A 22,881-nucleotide genomic window follows, 5' to 3' on the forward strand; every position below is an offset into this window, starting at 1 on the left:
TGTAATTATCATGGCTACCAGAGTTATTTATGAATTGAATTTAAATTCTACCAGCTGTTGTGGTGGGTTTTGAACCAGTATTGCCAGAACATTAGACTGCACCTGTAGGTCACTAGTCCAGTACGATCTGTTATCTCATCTCCCCTTACAGGTTGTTATCAAATCAGACAGTACATTTCTGATGACAACAACTTCGTTTTCTTTTTATCCCCTTGTCACCTCTGCTGCTTTGATGTGTTTCAAAAATTAGTGTCCTCTAGTTATTAAGCTTTCTGCTCACTGTGTCCATTCCAGTCTTAAACATCCATCACCCAGCTCCATCTGCAACAGTTGGACCGCAGCCTCAGAGACATGGCCTTCCTGCTCCTCTGATGCTGCTTGGCCTGGTGTGTTCATCCAGCTCTACACCTTGTTATCTTAGAGTCTCCAGCATCAGCAGTTCCCACTATCTCTTCCCGTATGTACTTCTTTTAAAAACTATGGAGATGTGAGCTTGTGCTACCTAAAGGTACAAGGGGCCAGGTACTGGAAAGGGGACGAGAATACTTCTGTGACAACAAAATGAAGAGCTGGATAAACACAGCAGGCCAAGCAGCATCAGAGGAGCAGGAAAGCTGATGTTTGGGGTCTGTGCTCGTTTTAGAGCAGCGTTGCTCGACGGGCAGACTGGAAGTGACTCAGAGATAATGGGAACTGCAGATGCTGGAGAATCCAAGACCATCTTAAATGCTAAGATAATAAAATGTGAGGCTGGATGAACACAGCAGGCCAAGCAGCATCTCAGGAGCACAAAAGCTGACGTTTCGGGCCTAGACCCTGCATCAGAGAGGGAGACGGTGGGATCTGAACCATATACCATTACTTGAGCGCTGATTCCCAGCACACTGACGTTAACCGCTACGCCACTGCCTTTGGTGAAGCGGGCGCCGCTGGGATTGAGTCTCTTTATGGATGAGGTCGCGCTGATCTTTCACCTGCCTGTTGAGTGACGTGGTGTAGATATCAGACCCTGCCTATTCCATCGGTCACATGACAACAGCGACCAATCGGCGGCGGGGTCCGTCGGGGCTGACGTCACCTGTCTGGGCCTGCGGCTTCAGGCTTCTCCCTGTGACCGAGGGTAGAAGCAGTGAGTCTGGGTTGGGGACCACACACCTGGGAAAGGTAGAGTGTGCTTCGGGCAGGTCCTCCCCACCCGCCGCCACCATTCCTGCCCCATATCCCACGCCCCCCCCACTGTTCCTGCCCCACGCCCCACGCCCCACATCCCACATCCCACCCCCCACACCGTTCCTGCCCTATATCCTGCTCCCCCCACACCATTCCTGTGCCATACCCCACCTCACCCCCCACACCATTCCTGCCCTATATCCCACGCCCCCCCACTGTTCCTGCCCCACGCCCCACATCCCAACCCCCACACCGTTCCTGCCCTATATCCTGCTCCCCCCCACACCGTTCCTGTGCCATACCCCACCTCACCCCCCACACCATTCCTGCCCTATATCCCACCCCTTTGCTGCCCCCTTCACCGCACCTCCCCATTCCAACCGCCTTATTCCTCCTCCACCCGCATTACTCCTTGTGGCCCCCTTCTGTCTCCATCTCTTCCCCCTCCCCTACCCAACACCTCCAATCCCTTGCTTCAATAATATTTTCTGAAGCAGAATTGCAATTTTTGTGTAGTGTCTTGTGTGAGGTGTTGATTCTGTCTTTGTGCGAGGGTTCCTGGTGGTTTAATAAGAAGACACTCTCTCACGTTTGCCTTTCAGTACCGTGATTCAGCCAGGATCGTAGGATGAGTTCCTCCAGCGATGAAGGCAGCAGGACCCCTACGGTACTTCTCTCATTCTCTTCTCTCAATTGGTTTGTTGACCCTCCCCCTGCCAGGCTAGGAACTCATCCTGGTGGTGGCTCCTAGCTTCAGATGGCTGCCCACTGGGTCCCATGCCACTGCTGTTTGTCGTTCGTGGATCTTCTGTGCTACATACATACATACATACATACATACCTCCATCCATACATACATACATACCTCCATCCATACATACATACATACCTCCATCCATACATACATACATACCTCCATCCATACATACATACATACATCCATCACAGAACAGGCCCGTCGGCCGTCGATGTTGCGCCGGCATCCGTCCTCCCACAGGGAGACCACAACCGATTGCAGTATTCCAAAAGCGGCCGAAGCAATTACCTATATGGCTGCTAAGTGATCTCCCAACTCCTATCCTCACTGCACTGACCGATAAAGGCGAGCGCACCAAATGTCTCCTTCATATCCTTTCTACCGGTGGCTGTACTTTGATGGAACTACGAAACTGCACTCCAGCGTCTCTTTATTAAGCAACACTCCCCACAACCTTCAGTGTATACGTGCTGCCCTGATTTGCCTTTCCAAAATGTAGCACCTCACATTTATCTAATCTCAACTCCATCTGCCACTCCTCAGTTTATTGGCCCTTGTCAATGTCCCATTGCATTCTGAGGTGACCTTCTTGGCTGGCTACTACACCTTCAATCATTGGGAAACTTACTAACCTCACCTTCTATTTTCATATCCAATTCATTGCATCACTTCAACTCCCCCTCCCACTCCCTGAACGACATGTCCATCCTGGGCCTCTTCCAGTGTCACAACCACACCACCCAGAAACTGGAGGAGCTACACCTCATATTCCACCTCGGGAGCTTCCAACTCAATAGCCTCAATGTGGACTTTGCCACCCTCGAAATCTCCCCACCCGCCAGCCTCATCCAAAGACTATTTCCTCCCCTCATCCCCGCCTCCATGACCTGTCCGCCTTCTCTCCCACCAATCCGCTCCTCCCACCTCACTGACCAACTCCCACCACTGCTTGAAATTATTATTCTTTTCACACTTCATCAGCTCGACGTTATTTCTAAAATCTATTTTCCAATTGTTGGAAAAAGTGAGATAAAATGTGGGTTAGTTGTCTGGGGATTCTTTCCCTCAATCCCCTGAAAACCTTCCAACCCTTGAATCAAGTGCTGCTGGCAGTCTGCTGTAAAATTGTCAACCTTGATCAGTGAACACAGTGGAATTATGGTAAAACCATGAAGATTGGGAAGGATGCACAGGGGAGGAGCCCATTGGAATTAACCCTGAAAGCTACGGTGTCCCCACACCTGTTTTTGTTGTTGATTTGACAGCTTTTTCCATTTGTACTTTGGTCCCACAAATTTTCATTTCTGTCCTGGCATTTCTATCTCAATTGGTGTTGAAGTAATATTCCACATTCTCCTTAGTCTTAATTGTCTTAATACCTTCCTCTCTCTATCTCTCTCTCTGCATGAATTTTGGTGGCTGGGCATAAAGTTTTGGTTGGGTTGTTTGACGGGGACAGTGGAAGTGGGTGAAACCTGTGCAGAGGGTAGTGGAGGTCAAGAAGCAAGCTGTTGAGGCTGGCAAGTCAATGGAAACAATGGATTATTTTTGTGAGGCAACATTATTAAGGAATCCAGACGCAAGAAAGTTAGGTTATAACTCACTCAGATAGTAAGAACTTCTGATGCTGGATTCAGAGATAACAGTGTGGAGCTGGAGGAACACAGCAGGACAGGCAGCATCAAAGCAGCAGGAAAGTTGACGTTTCTGAAGAAGGATCCCACTCCGAAATGTTAACATTCCTACTGCTCTGATGCTGCCTGGCTGCTGTGCTCCTCCAGCTCCATACTGTGTTATCTCAAGAAAGTTAGAATGTGTTAAGAGTGCAGATAATCCACAAATTAAGTTGAATGCCAAAAGTGGTCTCTTGTTCTTGTGAACCTGGGACAGCGAAAGCGGATCACTGCACCTTCCCTGCAAGCAGGGGAGCCAAGCCTTCGGAAAAAAGGGCAATGAAGGTAATTGGGATTGATGGGCCAAGTATTGGATTCTTCTAGAGTGGTACTGGTAGATATGTTGGGTTGAATGGGCCCCCTTTGTGCAGTGGTAAACCATTTAATTTTTAGTGTTTGCATCTTGAGCTTTACTCTTTCACTGGATGTAGGCATCACAAGCAAGGTCAATGTCTTCTGTGGAATCCTGATTGCCCTTGAACTGAGTGACTTCCAATGTCATTTCAGAGGCCAGTGGTTCTGTGGTAGGATCGGAGCCAAGTGCCCAGGGCCCTCTGCATTACTAGCCCAGTGATGTTAACCACTGCCTCCTTCCTGTCCAAAACATCATCTTTCAGATATTCTCCAGTTTAATCACAGCCCGAGTGCTCATTAAGGAAGGAATGATCTCACGAGGCAGTTCTTGATGTTTTGAGCTTTACATTGTTGTTCACTCATGATACTATGCTGATTTGTCACGGCATAGGATTTTGATTGGCTCACATCAAACTATGGCTCATTTTATTATTGGAGAAGCAAAACCCTTTCTGGCACTCTCACAAGAGTAACAACATAACACTCAGTTAAAAAAGGACACCTAGCAATGTGAGCAGAGCACGTTGTTGGGTCATTTATGGCGCAGAAGGAGGCCAGTAAACCTCAATGATACCAGCTCCCTACAGAGCAGTTCAAGGTAGTGGTTTAATGTAACCATGCTGCCATGTTCTGAGCGAAACACGTTAACTTCTGGGTGAGTAGGACCTTCCTTGGTATCACTGCTGCTGCGTTAGATTTTCCACCAAGTTGGCTTTTCTTTGGTGAATTTGTCTTTGTGAACATTTTTTGAAGTGGGAAAGTTCTGAATTGCCACCGGGCATTGCAGAGGTATGTCCTGCATGCACACAGCAGGACAAATCCTACCCAGTCAATTTACCACCATGTCAGCCTACTCTTGGTCATTGGTAAAGTGGTGGCAAGAAACATTAGTGTCGTGCAAATGCCAGGCAATGCCAATCTACAGTAAGATAGAGTCTAACCATCACCCTTTGACATTTCAATGACATTATCATCACTGAATCCCTCACCATTAACATACGGATTATTCCCTTGAACTGGACTAGTGTTAAAAATACTCTGGCAGGTCAGAGGCTAGGAATTCTGCCATGACTAAATCACCTCCTGACTTCCAGAAGCCTGTCCAGCATCTACAAGGCACAGGAGTGTGATAGAATATTCCCCACTTGCCTGGATAGGTACAGCTCTAACAATACTTGGGAAGCCTGACAACATCCAGGAGCCTACTTGATTGGCACACTGCCTCCACAAGCATCCACTCTGTTTGCCAATGCTCAGTATCAGCAACGTATATCATTTAAAAAAAAAAATGCACTGCAGAAATTGAACAGCTCCTTCCACGAGTACCTTGACATTAAAAGGTTAAGAGCAGGAGATACGTAACACCACCGCATTCAGGTCCCCCTCTAAGCCACTCACCATCTTAGTTGGAAACGATATGGCCGTTTTCAGGGTGAAGGAACTCACTTACTAATAGCGATGTGGGCTTACCTGCATCAAGCGGACTACAGCAGCTCACCATCCTCACGTGGATGGCAGAAAATGTTAATCAGCCAGTTACAGTCCATGTTCCCTGAGTAAACCAAAACAAATCAATGTGCTGGCCAGTGGCAATGTCTGAAGAAACTTAGCACCGACTCTCCAATTTCTCTTCCCAGCTGATTTAACTCGTCTGAGGAGGGTATCGCGATGTTCCTACGGTCCCATCTTCTCTTGCTGAACTCCGACTTGTCCACAGGACTAGCTGTTGAACACCTGCGTAGTAATGTGCTACTGAAGCCCTTTCCTTCTGCTGGCATTGTGTAATGAGGCTGTGAACTGTGCTCTGTGGATACTGACAACCTGAAGCCTGCCTTTCGCTAACTCAGTCTGGGGCTTGTAGGAGCATGTGCGTGTGTTTAGAATTGAAAATGGTCTTGTGTGCAAACCAACCTGGAAACGAGAGTAACTTTCAGCCAAAGGTTCACGCCTGATCTTGTGGGCATTTCTCACAACTGGGGTTGTTTTTTAAAATTTTTTTTTGTTGCAGTTGACAATTTGCTGAGTTTAATCGCTGTACTCGGGCATAACATTTGCAGTGTATAATTTAAGCAAACATTTCAGTTTGTTTTTGAATGCAGTGCCCTGGACGTTGCTTTGTGTAAAATGGGCTGCCACTTCTTTCGGGCCAGATGTTGCTTCTCCTTTGAGTCACTGAAGGGCTACGCCTCATAGATCCCATAGTTTACCAAGAATAAGTACTTGTAGGAGAATCCCTCCAGTGTGGCAACAGGCCATTCAGCACAACAAGTTCCTACTGACTCTCTGAAGAGCATCACACCCAGACTTGCCCCACCAGCCAGTCCCTATAACCTGCATTTCCCTTGGCTAATCCACATAACCTGCACCTCTTTGGCCAGTGGGAGGAAACCCACGCAGACTCAGGAAGAATGTGCAAACTCCATACAGACAGTCACCTGAGGCTGGAATTGAACCCGGGACCCTGGAGCTGAGGCATCAGTGCTAATCACTGAGCTACCGTGCAGCTCCATGGTGCCCCATAAGAAGGCTCATGTATTGTAGGGAGTGGGAATAGCAAGGACAGAAATCTTGGCTCAAATCTTACTTTTTGACTATCAACATCACCTTTTAAATACGCTTCCTAAAACTTGGTTCATTTTTTCAATTTCTTGTTTAACAAGTTACAGATGTTTGAATACATTTGCTTGGAAGGGGCTCACAGACTGACGTAGGTCAATGAATAAAAGGCCCCATCCTTTTCTCCATCTTCTTCGTTAGTATTCTTCTTCTTGCCAAGAACAAGCTTCCTGGCAGTGTGCACATTATCTTCGGGATGGACCAAAAACCTTTCAACCTCAACCGGGTGAAATCCAAGAAGAAACTGACACTGACCTCGCTGTGGGACTTGAGTATGTGGATGTCATCTCTGCTGCTGTCTTAAGGGAATCTTAAAGCCTCGGTCATTGCCATGCCAGCAAAGTAAAGAATTAGCCTCAGACTCAAAGCCTTCATCCCGTCGCAGGTCAAATTCCGGTCCATCCCTCCATTAAGATCAATGGGTAGGTCCTTTGAAATCCTCCTGTACCTGAGAAACTTGCACTCAGCTAGCACCAACAGCGATATGGCAATCCAATACCGCATCTAATCTGTGAGCACCACTGCCCAAATATGAGAGCTTTTGACCATGGAAGCCGTACTGATACCAAGATCCATGTTGTAACACAGTCATCCTTCTGATTCTTTTGTGTGGCTCTGAAACCTGGACTACATATACATGCCATCATAAGGTACTAGATGTTTGATCTGGATCCTCTGTATCAGAGTGCTTGAAGCAGCTGATCATCATCAAAGGCATGATCATCTCAAACCGACTCTGCTGGACCAGCCATGTAATTTAGGGTGTCTGAGTTATGACTATCAAAGCGTACCATCCTTGTGCACCCTGAGGAAGGTATTCGAACGAGAGGAGGTTGAAGGAAGTGTTTCATACCTGCCTTAAAGGTTTTGCTGAAGAAATGCAATGTAGATGTCAACGCGTGGGAGACCGTTGATCCGGAGAAACTGACTTGGAAGAAGCCCCTTTATGACGGGCCACAATTCTTTGAGAACAGCCAGTGGAAAAGAGGAAATACGGAACAACAGCCAGAGAAAGGAACGCCGATGATCTCGAGACAGAAGACCAATTGCTGCAGGATTGGGCTGATCAGCTGCGGAAGGACTCACAGAACCCATGACCAATGGGTAGGTGAACATTCATACTCACTAGTGACTGCCAATGACAGAAGGGGCTTGGACTGACAAAGGTTGATGACTGAAAGCCCAAGGCCTGGAATGTTTTGGCAAAATTTCTAATCTCGGCGCTCACAGCTTTGGACAAGGTTTTGCAGTGGATTTTGATTTTGGGTCGGAGTGATTCCCTGCTTGAGTAACACACAGTGAATCCTTGTTTTACGCAGCCTCAGGACGCAGCCGGCCCCAGGAAGGATGGACATTCTCTCAACAGGAGCATAAAGCAAGGTAGGAGATGAACAGAGACAAAAGCCTGTTAGAGTGGAATGGGAGTGATGAGGTGGGGAGGGGTAGGGTGGAGGAAAAGGAATGGGGTCCTGGATCAGAACTGAGGTACAGGAGTGAGCTCAGCATTTCCAGACAGCTGGTCTTGTTTCGAGGGAGGTTTAGAAACTGGTGGGAGACATAGATCAAGTGAGTACAGAATTAGAGCCGTGTGTGAATTTGGTGCACAGGTGGCAGAGGTACTTTCAGTTTTCTTGCATCTAATTAATTGAATTTATTATTAATGGAAAGGTTTATTAATGGCTAAGATATCTTGACTTTGCTTAAAGTAACTTGAAGAGGTGGCAGGGCAGTTTGATCACTTGGTGGAAAGAGTGTGCTATAGTAGGTGGGAAGAGTGTCCCCGACCAAGGAAACTTGAGTTCCAGCAGTGACTGGAATCACTGTTTGCGTGGCCGAGAGCTGTGTGGGCCGCAGGTTCAGAGAGGTGGTCACGTGGCAGGCTAGGAGCATGGAGGCAGAAAGGGAAATGGGTGACTGCTAGGCAACCTGAGAGAACCAAGCTGCTAGTGCAAGAATGCCAGTAAGTCCTGCACCCTAATCGATTTGGTGATGGCATTAATCCCTCAGTCAGAGCCTACCAGTGGCTCTGCTTTACAGGAGGAAGAATGGTCACTATGTGGGAGGGATTGGCAAAAAGGAAAACAAGATGTGGTAGCAAAGAAGGGAGTGAGTATAAGATATGGTTCTTGTGTAGTACATTGAAGATTGAGCTATGGATCAGTCTGTTTTGTTGTGTGATGAGAGAAGGATAATTAATAAGTTGCTGTAAAAGAATCTTTAGTGACCACAAATAGAATTTCTTATTAGGTTTGAATGCAGCATAGTTCATTGTGAAACTAAGGCCTTCAATCTGAAGGAAGGAAATTAGAGGTACTGGAAGCACAAAGTGGATTGGGAAAGTGCACAAAGCTTTGATATTAGACAGGCATTGACTACTCTTTAAAGAAGACTATATTACATGGTCTACAACCAATATTGATTCCGGTAAGGCTGACACCCAAGGGAAAGCTCAGTCAATTATAGTTATCAAAAGAAATTAAAGATTAGATTTTGTCAAAGAAAGTGGCTTTTCAGGATGCAAGAAAAAGTGGTGAGGAGGAGGACTGAGGGAAATTTAGAACCCGACAATGGAGAGCCAAGAAACTGAATAGGACGGAGATAAGAGAATGAGAGTTCTAGTTGCCAGGTTATATAGCAAGGATATTATTAAACTGGAGAGGGTTCAGAAGAGATTTACCAGGATGTTTGTGAGTTATTAAAGGTTTGAGTTCTCAACAAAGGCGGGGTGGCTTGAGACTTTTTTCATTGAAGCATAGGATGTTGAGAGGCGACCTTATAGAAGTTTACAATTATATTACAATAATATAATGAAGGCTATAGATAGAGTTAATGGTCGTTGTCTTTTCCCCTAGGATGGGGGTTTTCAAGACAAGGGCGCACATTTTTAGGGTGAGAGAAGAGAGATTTTTAAAAGACATTAGTAAATTTTTTTACACAGGATGGTTCAAGTGCAGAACGGACTACCAGAGGAAGGTGGATGCAGGTACAGTTAATTTAAAGGACATCTAGAAAAGTGCATGAATAGGAAAGGTTTGGAGTGATTTGGGCTGGGATCAGGCAGGTGGGACTAGTTTAGTTTGGGATTATGTTCAGCATCGACTAGTTGGACTGAAGGGTCTGTTTTCGTACTGTATAACTCTCAATGTAAACTAGTGAGGAACATGAGGTGTGGCACGGCGGCACAGTGGTTAGCTCTGCTGCCTCACAGCGCTAGGGACCCGGGTTCAGTTCCACCCTCGAGCAACTGTCTGTGTGGATTCTCCCTGTGTCTGTGTGGGTTTCCTGTCAGTGCTCTGGTTTCCTCCCACTGTCCAAAGATGTGCAGGCTAAGTGGATTGGCCGTGCTAAATTGCCCGTTGTGTTGAGGGATGCGTAGATTAGTAGGTAGGTCTGGGTGGGTGCTCTGAGCGTCGGTGTGGACTTGTTGGACTGAACGGTCTGTTTCCATACTGTAGGGGTTCTAGGATTCCATAAAAGTGTGGTATAAAAGTTCTTACAGTATTGATCGAGTAAAAGATCAGCACATACAAATATGGGACAGTTAGAGTGGGCAACAGGGAAATGGAGAAATGAAACAGTTTCATATCTGTCTTGTCAGAAGAAGGTACAGAAAATCTGAAATACTGGGCGACTGATGAACTTGTGAAAATGAGGAACTGGAAGAAATTAGTATCAATGAGAAGGTAGTACCTGTTAAGTTAACTAGATTGAGGGCTAATGAAGTGAAGTGGAAATGAAACCCATAACTTCTGACCCATGAGCTTGTTACCACCTGCAAAACAGCTGGTGATGTGCATTACAGACCATATCTCCAGATTGCATAAGAGAGATGCTTAGAGAAAAGACTTTTGGCTCGCACTCACCAGGACAGAGACAGGAGCAGAAATTGGAAAAGGGAGCAGCAGTTTACACTGCATGAGAAAAGAGTGAGGCTTGGTTGGCAGGGTAACTGTGGCCAAGCTTGGCTGAATGGGTGCCTGACCTGACTGGTGTCACCATTCTAAGCATTAGTAACATTTTTGTTTCAGCAGTGAAATGCCAGTGACACTTTTCTCTCCCTTTCATTCCCTGTTGGAACTTGTGGTCAGGATTTCAGACTTCATTGCTTCAAGACTAGAGAGGGAGCAACTGTTCAGGGTTTGCAGCCTTAAGCCATAACCAGTGACCTAGAACAGGAACAAGAGTAGATTGGACTGCTGACTCTTCCATCAATACCCACTTTAAGACTCTTGGATCTGATGTCCTCTCGGGTGTTTTCAGAGGGGGTACAGACTGTACTTTTTGACAGTTGAATGCTAATTACTGGGTTAGTGCCTTCTGGAGTAGGATGATGCTGAAGTCAGTTATTTCTTGACCAACTGTCCATGTCCAGTCTTTTCTATTCTGTGTCGAGTGCGTGCAGCTTTTCCTCACTGTTCCAAATACATTACATTCTCATTTCTTCCAGAGACCGATTGTCTGGTTCGGATTGCTTTGTTTGGTGCTGAAAACAACGACCAGGAATATCAGGTACAACTCCAGAAAGAATGAGTGTGGAATATTATAAATCCCAGTTTATGGCTGTGGCTTTGTTTTGGTTCCAAATTGGCCCTGGGGGCCCAAACTGGAGGCCCTCTGCATTGTGTAAACTTGGGGATTGGTGCAGGTTCTTATCGTTGATGCTCCGGTGATCTCTAATTGTGATGGAGGTAGCGGGTGGAGATACTGTGGGGGTAGAAATTTAAGGGATGTGTCTATTTGGACTAGAACAGAAACACAGCAGGTAGAGTTTCGGGGGAGATTTGGGAACGAAAGTCACGGCACAACGCCTCACTAGTCTTTCGAGCAGCTGCCCCGTATGGTGCTCACAAACACCTGCCTGTTGCTGCAGGCTTTTCCCCCATCGTAGGGAAACAGTCTGTGCAATTCACTTTATCTGTGCCTGTCATGATTTTATAAACCTCTACAGGGTCACTCCTGAACCTCCTACGCTCCAGTGGAAATAATGTCCCAGCCTGTCCAGCCTCTCCAGCCTCTCGTTATAACTCAAATCCTCCAATCCTGACAATACCCTGATAAACCTTTTCTGAAGCCTTACCAGTTTAATAATATCCTTCTTACAACAGGTCGATCAGAACTACACACATGTACGACATCAACATCTTGTCCCCAGCTCCTATGCTCAAAATTCTCAACAATTAAGGCAGGCATGCTAAATGCTTTCTTAACCACATTGAAATTTGCATCACATGTGGACCAAGAATTATGTGCCCGAACACACCTAGCTTTCTGCTGTATAACCCAGAGTCATGCAATTAATTGTATAAGCCCTGCCTTTATTTGTTTTACCAAAAGGCACCACCTTGATATTTGCCACTCCTCAGCCCCTTGACCCAATTGACCAAGATCTCTCTGTAATCTTAGATAACCTTTACTGCCCACTGTACCACCAATCTTGGTGTCATCTGCAAACTTACTAACTGTGCCACCTATATTCTCAAATCGTTTATAATAAATGATGAACATAAGAGGACCCAGCACCAATCCCTGTGGAATACTGCTGGTGACAGGCCTCCAGTCCAAAAAACAACCCCTACCACCTCTGTCTCCTACCATTAAGCTAATTTTGTATCCAATTGGCAAGCTCACCCTGAATCCCCTGTGATCTACCTTTACTAATTAGTCCACCATACGGAACCTTACCAAAGGCTTTACTAAAGTACAAATTAACAACATCTGCTGCTCTGTCCTCATCGATGTTTTAGCTACTTCCTCTAAAAACTCAATCGAGTTTGTGAGACAGTTTCCCTCTCAAAGAACCATGCTGACGATTCCTAATTGATCCTTGCCTCTCCAAACGTGTATAAATCCTATCTTTCAGAATCTCCTGCAATAACTTACTCATCATTGATGTCAGATTGACAAATCTATAGTTGCCAGGCTTCTCCTTACAGCCTTTCTTAAATAAAGGTACAACATTAACCACTTTCCAGTCATTCAGTAATTCACCTGTGGTTATATATGATATAAACGTTTATGCTAGGGGCCCTGCCATTTCCTCCGTAATTTCCCACCACACCTTGGGATACACCAGATCAGGTCCCAGAGGTTTAACTACCTTTGTTTTCTAAGACCTCCAGCACCTCACCTCCAATAATGTGAACTATTTTCAAAACATTAATGTTAATTTCCCTGAGTTTGCTAGCCTTCCTTGTTTTTTCTCCACTGTAAGAACTGATGTGAAATTCACTTAATATCTCTCCCATCTCCAGAGGTTCAACACATAGATAACCTTGTTGATTTTTAAGGGCCCTACTCTCTCTCTGGTAACACAGTGTGAAGCTGGAGGAAGACAGCAGGCCAGGCAGCATCAGAGGAGCAGGAAAGCTGATGTTTCAGTTTGGGACCCTTCTTCAGCTGTGTTCCTCCAGCTCCACACTGTGTTATCTCAGACTCCAGCATTGGCAGTTCTTGCTATCACCTACTGTCTCTCTAGTTGTTCTTTTGCTCTTAATGTAATTGTAGAATTTCTTTGGATTATCCTTTACCTTATCTGCCAAGGCTATCTTATATCCTCTCTTCGCCATCCTGATTTCCCTCTTAAGAATGCCCTTACGCTTTTATACTCTACAAGAGATTCAGTTGATTCCATTGTCATATATGTAATATATGATTCTTTTTTATTTTTGACTAGAACCTCAATATCTTTATTCATCTGTTGTTCCCTAATCTTTACCAGCCTTGCCCTTCTAACAGGAACATAATGCCTCTGAACCCTTGTTATCATAATTTTGAGGGCTTGTCAGTCATGCCTTTACCTGAGAAAAGTGTACTCCAATCAACTTCTGAAAGTTCTTGTCCCATACCAATAAAATTCGCCTTCCTCCAATTAAGAACTTCAATTTTTATGGAAGGCTTATTTCCCATAACTATTTTAAAATTAATAGAATTATGATCACTGGTCCCAAAGTGCTCCCCTCTTAACATTTCAATCATTTTCCCTGCCATACTTCAAAAGAAGGTCAAGCTTTACTCCTCTTCCAGGAGCATTTACATACCGATAAAGAAAATTTTCTTGAACGCATTTAACATGTTCCTCACCATCCAAACCTTCAACACTGTGGCAGACCCAGTCAATGTTTGGAAAATTTAAATCCCCTACTTTTGCAACCCTATTTTTCTCAAATATATCTGAGGTCTCTCTACAAATTTGATGTACGTTACTATTGAATGGACAGTATATGCACCTTGGTTGAAGAGAATGGTATTGGTTTTTGATGTTTTGTGACGTGCTAGGGTTGAGGCTTGTAGGTTAAGAACAGTCACTTGGGAAATAGTAAATTGGAAAATGCCAGGTGAACCATAACTTGGGTGAGTTGAAGAGAGGAAAAATAGCGTAAACACATCCAATATGATTAAAAAAAAATTGCTGTCTCTACAGATGAAAGATGCCCGAAGCAAAAGGTTGGATGACTATAACTCATGGGACGAAAGCAAACTGCAAGCAGGCAGTTATGCTGAGGAGTTTAGCCCAAAGAATGGGAGAGGTCCAAAGAACAAGTATAGAAACAGGAAGTGTGCGGTTCAAAGCCTTCAGAAGAAAGAGTTCACTTTTAGCGTGTGCGGAGACCCAGATAATATCCAGTATGCATTTACCGCGGATCCTAGCTACACGTTACTCTCTGCGCTGAACACGTCCTGTGACTTTGAAGAGAAGGTGAAAAGTGACAACACGATCCTGGCCTACGGGGAGGGCCCACTGAGAGGGTTGGTGCACCTGGACATCCGGTGCCATTACCTGCCACAGCATTCCCACTTCCGGCTGCTCTTCCTGCGGACCCAGATCCGGGAGGGCAGTGGCAGCGGGTCTGAGCACCCTATGCCCCCTGAGTGCCCGCGTGGCGAGAGGCACGTCCTCTTCTACGTGGAGCCGAGTGGCAGGAGCGCGGGCAACAGTGCCCAGAGGATTGTCCTGTCTGACCGGATTGCCCACGGGCAGACCAAGCTCTGCGTCCTGGGCTTCCAGGGGGAGACCATCCGGGAAGCGCTGGCCAGTGATGGCCGCTTCGACGCCAAGGTAGAGGACGACAGCCACAAGCTGCTGGAGAAGGTGGACCCACCAAGGAAGATCCAGTTCAACAACACAGTGGATGGGCTACACGGCCGCAGCTTCCAGGTCGAGCTGAGCGGCCCCAGGAGGAAGGCTGCTCCTGACGACGGCGGCAGAAGCCCGAAGCCCAGAGCTGGTGAATCGGCTGTGCGGCTGGCCAGGAAGGAGCCGGACAACCGGGGGCATGAGGGGGCTCGCTGCCTGCTGCCGAGGTGGCACCTGGAAGCCCGCCGAGCCTCCCTCTCCAGGTTCAAGCAGTTGGTGTCCAGGAATGCTGAGCTGGACAACATCTCGGAGCGGCAGTACCTGAACCGCCACCACCAGGAGGCCCTGGCGCCGGTGCCTGCCAGGGCTTTCCGCTGCATCTCGGGCCGCCTCTCCAGCGTGGGCTGTGTCACCTGGAAGAGCTCGGCCGCTCTGGGCAGTGGCACCTGCTTCATCCTGGGTGAGCGGTACCTCCTCACCTGCTACCATGTGGTGGAAATGATGACAGAGGGCGCTGCACCGGGCACCTGGCCCACTCTGGTCCGCGACTGCTCTGAGGTCTTCTTTGGCTATGAGGAGGATGGTAGGAAGGGTCAGCCGCTGAAACTGGCAGCCTGGCTGGAGATTTACGACCAGGCGCTTGACTACGCCGTCCTGGAGCTCGAGACCAGCCCCGGGACCCCAGGCCTGCTACAGCTCTGGGCCAGCCCACCTCAGACTGGCACCCTGTATATTACTGGGCACCCTGAAGGAGACAAAAAGAAAATCTGCCCTTGTGTGGTTGTGACTGGGTACCCAAAGGCAACTGGTTACACAACGCCAGATCTGGAAAGCTTGAGACCTGGGGTTGCCAGAGAAGAAGCTGAGGATTACACGCACGAGCTGGTCTTGATTGCAAGTCAAGCTTTCAATAGACTGAAATACTCGAATGTAATCACTTACAAAACAGAGTTTCACTACGGTGCTGCAGGCTCCCCGATATTTAACTCTGAGGGCTCCCTGGTTGCATTGCACTGCGGTGGGGAGATTTATAGAAAAAATAAAGACCCAGAAAAATTCTACATTGAACTTGGAAGGCCCATCCCGCTTATTCTCCATGATATAATTAGCAAGAGCCAGACTGCCGCCACAGAAAAGTCAGAGCAGCTAATCGCCACACTACAGCACTTTTTAATGCGAGATGTAGACGGCTAGGGAACAGGTTATGGAGCAAGGTGGGTGTACTGGTTAAGAAAGTTACATCAAATGGATGGGAAAGGTACAAATGAATTTTCTTTTTTTTCTCTCTGGTGGGTATTACCTGAAGAATCAACCCAGTGACCATGTAGTTTGCTTGAATTTAGCAATTTGTCCAGCAGCCACTATCTGGCTTGGATTTTTAAAGGGGTTTGTTGTCTAGCAGTGGAGAACAATACGGGTAACTTTGTTTGGTGACATGACAATGTGCATCAACCAAGTTTAAAGGAGGGAAACACTACAGAGCTCCATGTTAAAGCAAATGTATGAGGGGCGACTTTTGCTTTGCTTTTTAATAAGGTTTTGCTCCTCAAATGTGGAAACTTGCCATCCCAGACAGTGAGAGTGGATTTAGAGAAATGCTCAGTGGGAAATAATCGAGGCTTTCTTTGGTTAGTGTCTACAAATCTGTATCCTTGTTTCCCAACAACATTGTAGAACATAGAACAGTACAGCACAGAACAGGCCCTTCAGCCCACGATGTTGTGCCGACCATTGATCCTCATGTATGCACCCTCAAATTTCTGTGACCATATGCATGTCCAGCAGTCTCTTAAATGTCCCCAATGACCTTGCTTCCACAACTGCTGCTGGCAACACATTCCATGCTGTCACAACTCTGTGTAAAGAACCCGCCTCTGACATCCCCTCTATACTTTCCTCCAACCAGCTTAAAACTATGACCCCTCGTGTTAGCTGTTTCTGCCCTGGGAAATAGTCTCTGGCTATCAACTCTATCTATGCCTCTCATTATCTTGTATACCTCAATTAGGTCCCCTCTCCTTCTCCTTTTCTCCAATGAAAAAAGTCCGAGCTCAGTCAACCTCTCTTCTTAAGATAAGCCCTCCAGTTCAGGCAGCATCCTGGTAAACCTCCTCTGAACCCTCTCCAAAGCATCCACATCTTTCCTATAATAGGGCGACCAGAACTGGACGCAGTATTCCAAGTGCGGTCTAACCAAAGTTTTATAGAGCTGCAACAAGATCTCACGACTCTTAAACTCAATCCCCCTGCTAATGAAAGCCAAAACACCATATGCTTTCTTAACAACCCTGTCCACTTGGGTGGCCATTTTAAGGGATCTGTGTATCTGCACACCAAGATCCCTCTGTTCCTCCACACTGCCAAGAATCCTATCCTTAATCCTGTACTCAGCTTTCAAATTCGACCTTCCAAAATGCATCACCTCGCATTTATCCAGGTTGAACTCCATCTGCCACCTCTCAGCCCATCTCTGCATCCTGTCAGTGTCCCGCTGCAGCCTACAACAGCCCTCTATACTGTCAACGACACCTCCAACCTTCATGTCGTCTGCAAACTTGCTGACCTATCCTTCGATCCCCTCATCCAAGTCATTAATAAAAATTACAAACAGTAGAGGCCCAAGGACACAGCCCTGTGGAACACCAGTCACCACTGACTTCCAGGCAGAATATTTTCCTTCTACTACCACTCGCTGTCTTCTCTTGGCCAGCCAATTCTGTATCCAGACAGCTAAGTTCCCCTGTATCCCATTCCTCCTGACCTCCTGAGTGAGCCTACCATGGGGAACCTTATCAAATGACTTACTGAAGTCCATATACACCACATCCACAGCTCGACCCTCATCAACTTTTCTAGTCACATCCTCAAAGAACTCTCAAGGTTTGTGAGGCATGACCTGCCCCTCACAAAGCCGTGTCGACTGCATTTAATCAAGCCATGCTCTTCCAGTTGGTCATAAATCCTATCCCTCGGAATCCTTTCTAACGCCTTGCAGACAACAGACGTGAGACTTACTGGTCTGTAATTGCCGGGGATTTCCCTATTTCCTTTCTTGAAGAGAGGAGTTACATTTGCCTCTCTCCAGTCCTCAGGTACGACTCCAGCGGAGAGTGAGGATGCAAAGATCTTCACAAGTGGTGAAGCATTTGCATTTCTCGCTTCCCAAAGCAGCCGAGGACAAATCTGGTCCGGGCCTGGCGACTTGTCAATCTTAATATTTGACAAAATTTTCAGCACATCAGCTTCCTTTATCTCTATCCATTCCAGTATGCACACCTGTTCTTCAAAGGTTTCATTCACTACAAAGTTCGTTTCTTTTGTAAAGACAGAAGCAAAAAACTCATTTAGGGCTTCCCCTACCACCTCAGACTCCACACACAAGTTCCCTATGCTATCCCTGATCGGCCCTACTCTTTCTTTGACCATTCTCTTATTCCTCACAAGTGTAAAATGCCTTTGTGTTCTCCCTAATCCGTTCTGCCAAGCCTTTCTCGTGCCCCCTCCTGGCTCTCCTCAGACCATTTTTGAGCTCCTTCCTCACCTGCCTGTAATCCTCTAGAGCTGAGCTTGACCCTAGCTTCCTCCACCTAATGTAAGCTACCTTCTTCCTTTTGACGAGAAGCTCCTCCGCTCTCGTCATCCAAGGTACCTTTATCTTACCCCTTCTTGCCTGTCTCATAGAACATAGAACAGTACAGCACAGAACAGGCCCTTCAGCCCACAATGTTGTGCCGACCATTGATCCTCATGTATGCACCCTATAGAACATAGATACAGAGGGACATATTTATTTATCACTTGCAACAACTGTTCCTCAAACAGTCTCCACATGTCTATAGTGCCTTTACCATGGAACGATTGCTCTCAGTCCATGCTTCCTAACTCATGTCTAATCGCATCATAGTTTCCTCTTCCCCAATTAAATATCCTCCCATTTTGCCTAATCCTCTCCTTCTCCATAGCTATGTAGAATGTGAGGCAGTTATGGTCACTATCACCAAAATGCTGTCCCACCACAAGATCTGATACCTGCCCTGGCTCGTTTCCGAGCACCAAGTCTAGAATGACCTCTCCCCTCATCGGCCTGTCAACGTACTGAGTTAGGAAACCCTCCTGAACACACCTTACAAAAACAGCTCCATTCAAATCTTCTGCTCGAAGGAGGTTCCAATCAATATTGGGAAAGTTAGTCACTCATTCCAACAACCCTACTACGTCCACACTTTTCCAAAATCTGCCGACCTATGCTTTCTTCAATCTCCCTGCTGCTATTGGGGGGCCTGTAGTAAACCCCTAACGAGGTGACTACTCCCTTGCTGTTCCTAATTTCCACCCATACTGACTCGGTAGGCAGATCTTCCTCGACAGTGGAAGCTTCTGTAGCTGTGATACTATCTCTGATTAATAGTGCTACACCCCCTCCTCTTTCTCCCCCCTCCCTATTTTTTTTTAAATGCTGTAAACCCTGGAACATCCAGCAACCATTCCTGCCCCTGAGAAACCCATGTCTCTGTTATGGCCACAACATCATAGCACCAGGTACTGATCCATGCTCTAAGTTAATCACTTTTATTCCTGATACTCCTTGCGTTAAAGCAAACACACTTTAACTGATCCCTTGGTTCCTTCCCAGGAAAATCCTTCCCACTAGCTGGTCTACCTCTTGCTACTGCCTCACCTGCATCAACTCTCACCTCCGGTATACAGCTCAGGTTCCCACCCCCCTGCCGTACTAGTTTAAACCCTCTCGAACTACTCGAGCAAACGTTCCACCCAGGACATTGGTCCCCTTCCAGTTCAGATGGAACCCGTCCTTCTTGTACAGGTCCCACCTTCCCCAGAAGGCATCCCAATTGTCTACATATCTGAAGCCCTCCCTCCTACACCAGCTGCTCAGCCACGTGTTAAGCTGCGCCCGCTCCCTGTTCCTCGCCTCGCTATCTCGTGGCACCGGTAGTAAACTAGAGAACACTACTCTGTTTGTCTTGCTTTGCAGCTTCCATCCTAACTCCCTGAAATCACTTTTTATATCCTCAAACCTATTTCTGGCTATATCATTAGTGCCAATATGTAACACGATTTCTGGCTGTTCGCCCTCCCCTTTTAGAACCTTATGCACCCGATCGGAGACGTCCCGGACCCTGGCACCGGGGAGGCAACATACCTTCCGGGAATCCCGATCCTGACCACAAAATCTCCTGTCAATTCCCCTAACTATCGAGTCCCCTACCATGAGTACTTTTCTATTCTGCCCCCTTCCCTTCTTTGCCAGAGAACTGACTACTATGGCTTTCCTCTGGTAGGTCATCCCCCCCCCCCCCAGCAGTATCCAAAACGGTATACTTATTGCTGAGGGGAATGCACACAGGGGATCTCTGCACTGTCTGTCTGTCCCCTTTCTTCCCCCTAACTGTAACCCATCTATCCTGGTCCTGAGTCTTAGGAGTGACCAACTCCCGGTAACTCCTCTCAATTACCCCCTCTGCCTCCCGAATGATCCGTAGTTCATCCAGCTCCAGCTCCATTTCCCTAACACGGTTTTCAAGGAGCTGGAGTTGGGTGCACTTCCCGCAGATGTAGCCAGCGGAGACGTGTGCCATGTCTCCCACCTGCCACATTCTGCAGGAGGAGCAAGCAACTGCCCTAGCATCCATGCCCCACTTATCTGAACATCCACTCAGTACTAAAGTAGAAAGCTTAGTTCGAGTTGCTATAAAATTAATAACAAACTTATTTTCAATGGAGAAAGTTTAGAATGAACCTTACCTTATTAACTAGGTTAGAGGAGGAGGGTGGGTGGGAGACATTACAGTTTGCAAACTCAAAGTGGCCATCTGTGTGAACCGAGATGGTGACTATATTTGAGGGCACCCTGGATCACAGCTAAGCCCCTATCTTGTTCTTTAGAAATTTTCCGACACTAGAAATTGGGAGTGCCGACCTCGCTCAGGTTCTTAAGCTGATTTTCGCCTGATGCTTTGAACATGGGTCAAAGATTGAGTGGGTTCAAGCGACAATTTTTGGTCGGTGTTGAACTGTCAATTCTGAGACACTTTTTTAATCCTCAAACCTGCGTGCACCCCCACCCCACAAAAAGAAGACATTGCCCAATCCTGGAGCAATTTCGATTTTGTTTTGCTGCATTTGCAGATTTTTTTTTTAGCCAGACTTTGTTTAGCATGTGGCATTTGTCTGGCTTGAACTGACAAAGCTGAGCATCAGTGTGTAATTTTGAATGTTTTTGTCCCATTGATTGTCAAATTGCAATGAGATTTTTGTATTACCTCCGACAGACAGCAATGCCTTTTTGTACATTTTATTGGCACAGCTCAGCAGACAACTCGAACATGATGTCCTGTCCCAGTGATATATTGGAAATATAGTTTTGAAATCTTGGGATTCACCACCTCATCCTACCCTGTAGAAGCAACTACACACAATGAACAGACAAATTTGTCTGAATTTGCTCCCTGGTTGCAAATCATGTAGCTCGGGAGATAGCTGTGGGACTTGTTAATGTCCCCTTTTGTACACCCATTCCTTCTTGCACTAGGTTGCTACAGCTGGTTTGCACAGTGTCTGATGCAACAAAATGTTTTCCAGTAGGTTTGTACAGTAAAGTTTAATTACAGAAAAGTGCCAAGTACTATCTTCAGCAGCCCACAGTATTTTGATTTCCTCTCACGCACACTCATTAGGACCTGCAAAACTCTTCAATGAGGCTGCAGTCCTGCTTCACTGTAATCTTCATCTCGGATGTGCAACGTAACCTTTCCATTTATGCAGACCAGGGGAAACATTACTGCCTGATTTATTAAATGGCTGTAGAAAAAAAACAGCTTGTGCCATTTTAGTACTAATTTGAATTCTGTTATATTTGTGGTCTGTATGTTCTCCACAGTTTCATCCCACCTCATTTATGTATTGATGCCAAAGAGACCGTTTCAGTTTAAATGAAATGCTTTTCGCTCCCACTGGTGCGATGGCCAGGATTGGAACATCTGTGAGCAATACAACCATGGGAGGCATCACAGGCCTGATGGTTGTGTCCTCCAACACTTGTGTGCTAAGAACAATTGATGGAAATAATTATGGCAAAATCACAGAAAGAACCACCGGTCATGTGCCACCCCCTACTCCCCCTTGCCAGTCTCAATTAAAGCAATCAATCTCTGAAACCTGTGTGGCTCTGTACCACATTAATGAATGTATTTTACCACTGACCTGTTTCGTTTTTATTCTCCCTCTGACTGTTCCTGTATGTATCAAGCACGATTGCCAAATGCTTGCTTTCACATGCCAAAATATATCGAATGAGCACCCGCTGGTGAAATGCTAAGTAACTGGGTTTTGGAGCATTAACTACAGCAGTTGGGTAACTTTGCCAAGTGTTTGTTTTGGTGCATGCTTTTACGATCGCAGAGAAGCTTTCTGGCTGTGGGCGTCACAGAGAGTTCTGTCCTGCCCTCGCCTGGCTTCTGCTCAAGTAGATATTCATTGGGGAGGGGTAGGATGGGCAGCTGTGTGTTGTCCAAGTGCATGAAATCGAGATGGTTTAAACTTGTTTTCTTCCCTATCGTAGGGGCATTGACCAATTGTAGCACTCCCATCACTGCTGTGGTAACTCCTCACAGGTGGCTGGGACCAAGCCTCGGCTTCGGAGAATAAAGTCTTTATTTCTGGGCCAGATGGTTGGTAAATGTCTTCTTGGGGAGAATAAAGTCACATAAATATTGGAACATCACACGCATAAAATGGAAAGATTTCCATTTTATTTTCTGTAACACAAAAGAAAGGACCTGAACCCTTCATAAAGCCCTCATTCGTAGCTTGAATGGCGCTGCAATATTTTTGTCAAACTGGGATTTTTTTAATTGCTAGAATTTGATACAAGGATTCCTGGCTATTCTGTAACTCTCATAATTGGGTCATGTAGTCGCAATAAAAAAAATCCTGATTAAAATTATTCTTGTCTTTATTTTAGAAGCAAACATTAGTCTGTGGTACATTTAATGTTAAAGAACTTGCATCTTGTCTTGTGGCTTTGGAGCCAGCCAGTGCTGTGGTATAAGGAGACGCAGTGGCAAATTTACACATTCAGTGAGGTCCCACAAACAGCAATTTCATAAATGACTGTTAAAGGGTAAATCTTGACTGGGAATACTCAGCTACTTTTCACATAATGTCCTGGGATCTCTTGTATCCACCTGAAACACTAGGTGGGGTCTTGGTTGAGC

At 46.3% G+C, this 22,881-nt stretch overlaps 1 protein-coding gene across 3 annotated transcripts; it reads left to right on the forward strand.

The window, feature by feature from the left end:
- The first annotated feature begins 1,053 nt into the window (after positions 1-1,053).
- On the forward strand, positions 1,054-22,607 carry LOC125467665 (serine protease FAM111A-like). 3 transcript variants are annotated; one of them, XM_048563811.2, is made up of 6 exons: positions 1,054-1,164; positions 1,773-1,837; positions 7,890-7,950; positions 11,018-11,079; positions 13,991-15,858; positions 22,227-22,607. In XM_048563811.2, the coding sequence occupies exons 2-5, from the start codon at positions 1,799-1,801 to the stop codon at positions 15,836-15,838; spliced, it is 2,010 nt and encodes a 669-aa protein (XP_048419768.2). In that variant the 5' UTR covers positions 1,054-1,164; positions 1,773-1,798; the 3' UTR covers positions 15,839-15,858; positions 22,227-22,607. The 3 variants fall into 3 exon arrangements, with proteins under 3 accessions (XP_048419768.2, XP_059495708.1, XP_048419769.2); XM_059639725.1 differs by having other exon boundaries at positions 13,991-22,607; XM_048563812.2 differs by lacking the exon at positions 7,890-7,950 and having other exon boundaries at positions 1,060-1,164; positions 13,991-22,607.
- Positions 22,608-22,881: the final 274 nt, after the last annotated feature.

Source organism: Stegostoma tigrinum, chromosome 34 (genome assembly GCF_030684315.1).
Source record: "Stegostoma tigrinum isolate sSteTig4 chromosome 34, sSteTig4.hap1, whole genome shotgun sequence".
NCBI classification, from domain to species: domain Eukaryota; kingdom Metazoa; phylum Chordata; class Chondrichthyes; order Orectolobiformes; family Stegostomatidae; genus Stegostoma; species Stegostoma tigrinum.

Coding starts and splice junctions, on each gene's coding strand:
- LOC125467665 (XM_059639725.1), top strand. CDS start 1,799: ATGAGTTCCTCCAGCGATGAAGGCAGCAGGACCCCTACG. Junction 1,838..7,889: donor AAGGCAGCAGGACCCCTACG/GTACTTCTCTCA, acceptor TGTTTTACGCAG/CCTCAGGACGCAGCCGGCCC. Junction 11,080..13,990: donor ACAACGACCAGGAATATCAG/GTACAACTCCAG, acceptor CTGTCTCTACAG/ATGAAAGATGCCCGAAGCAA.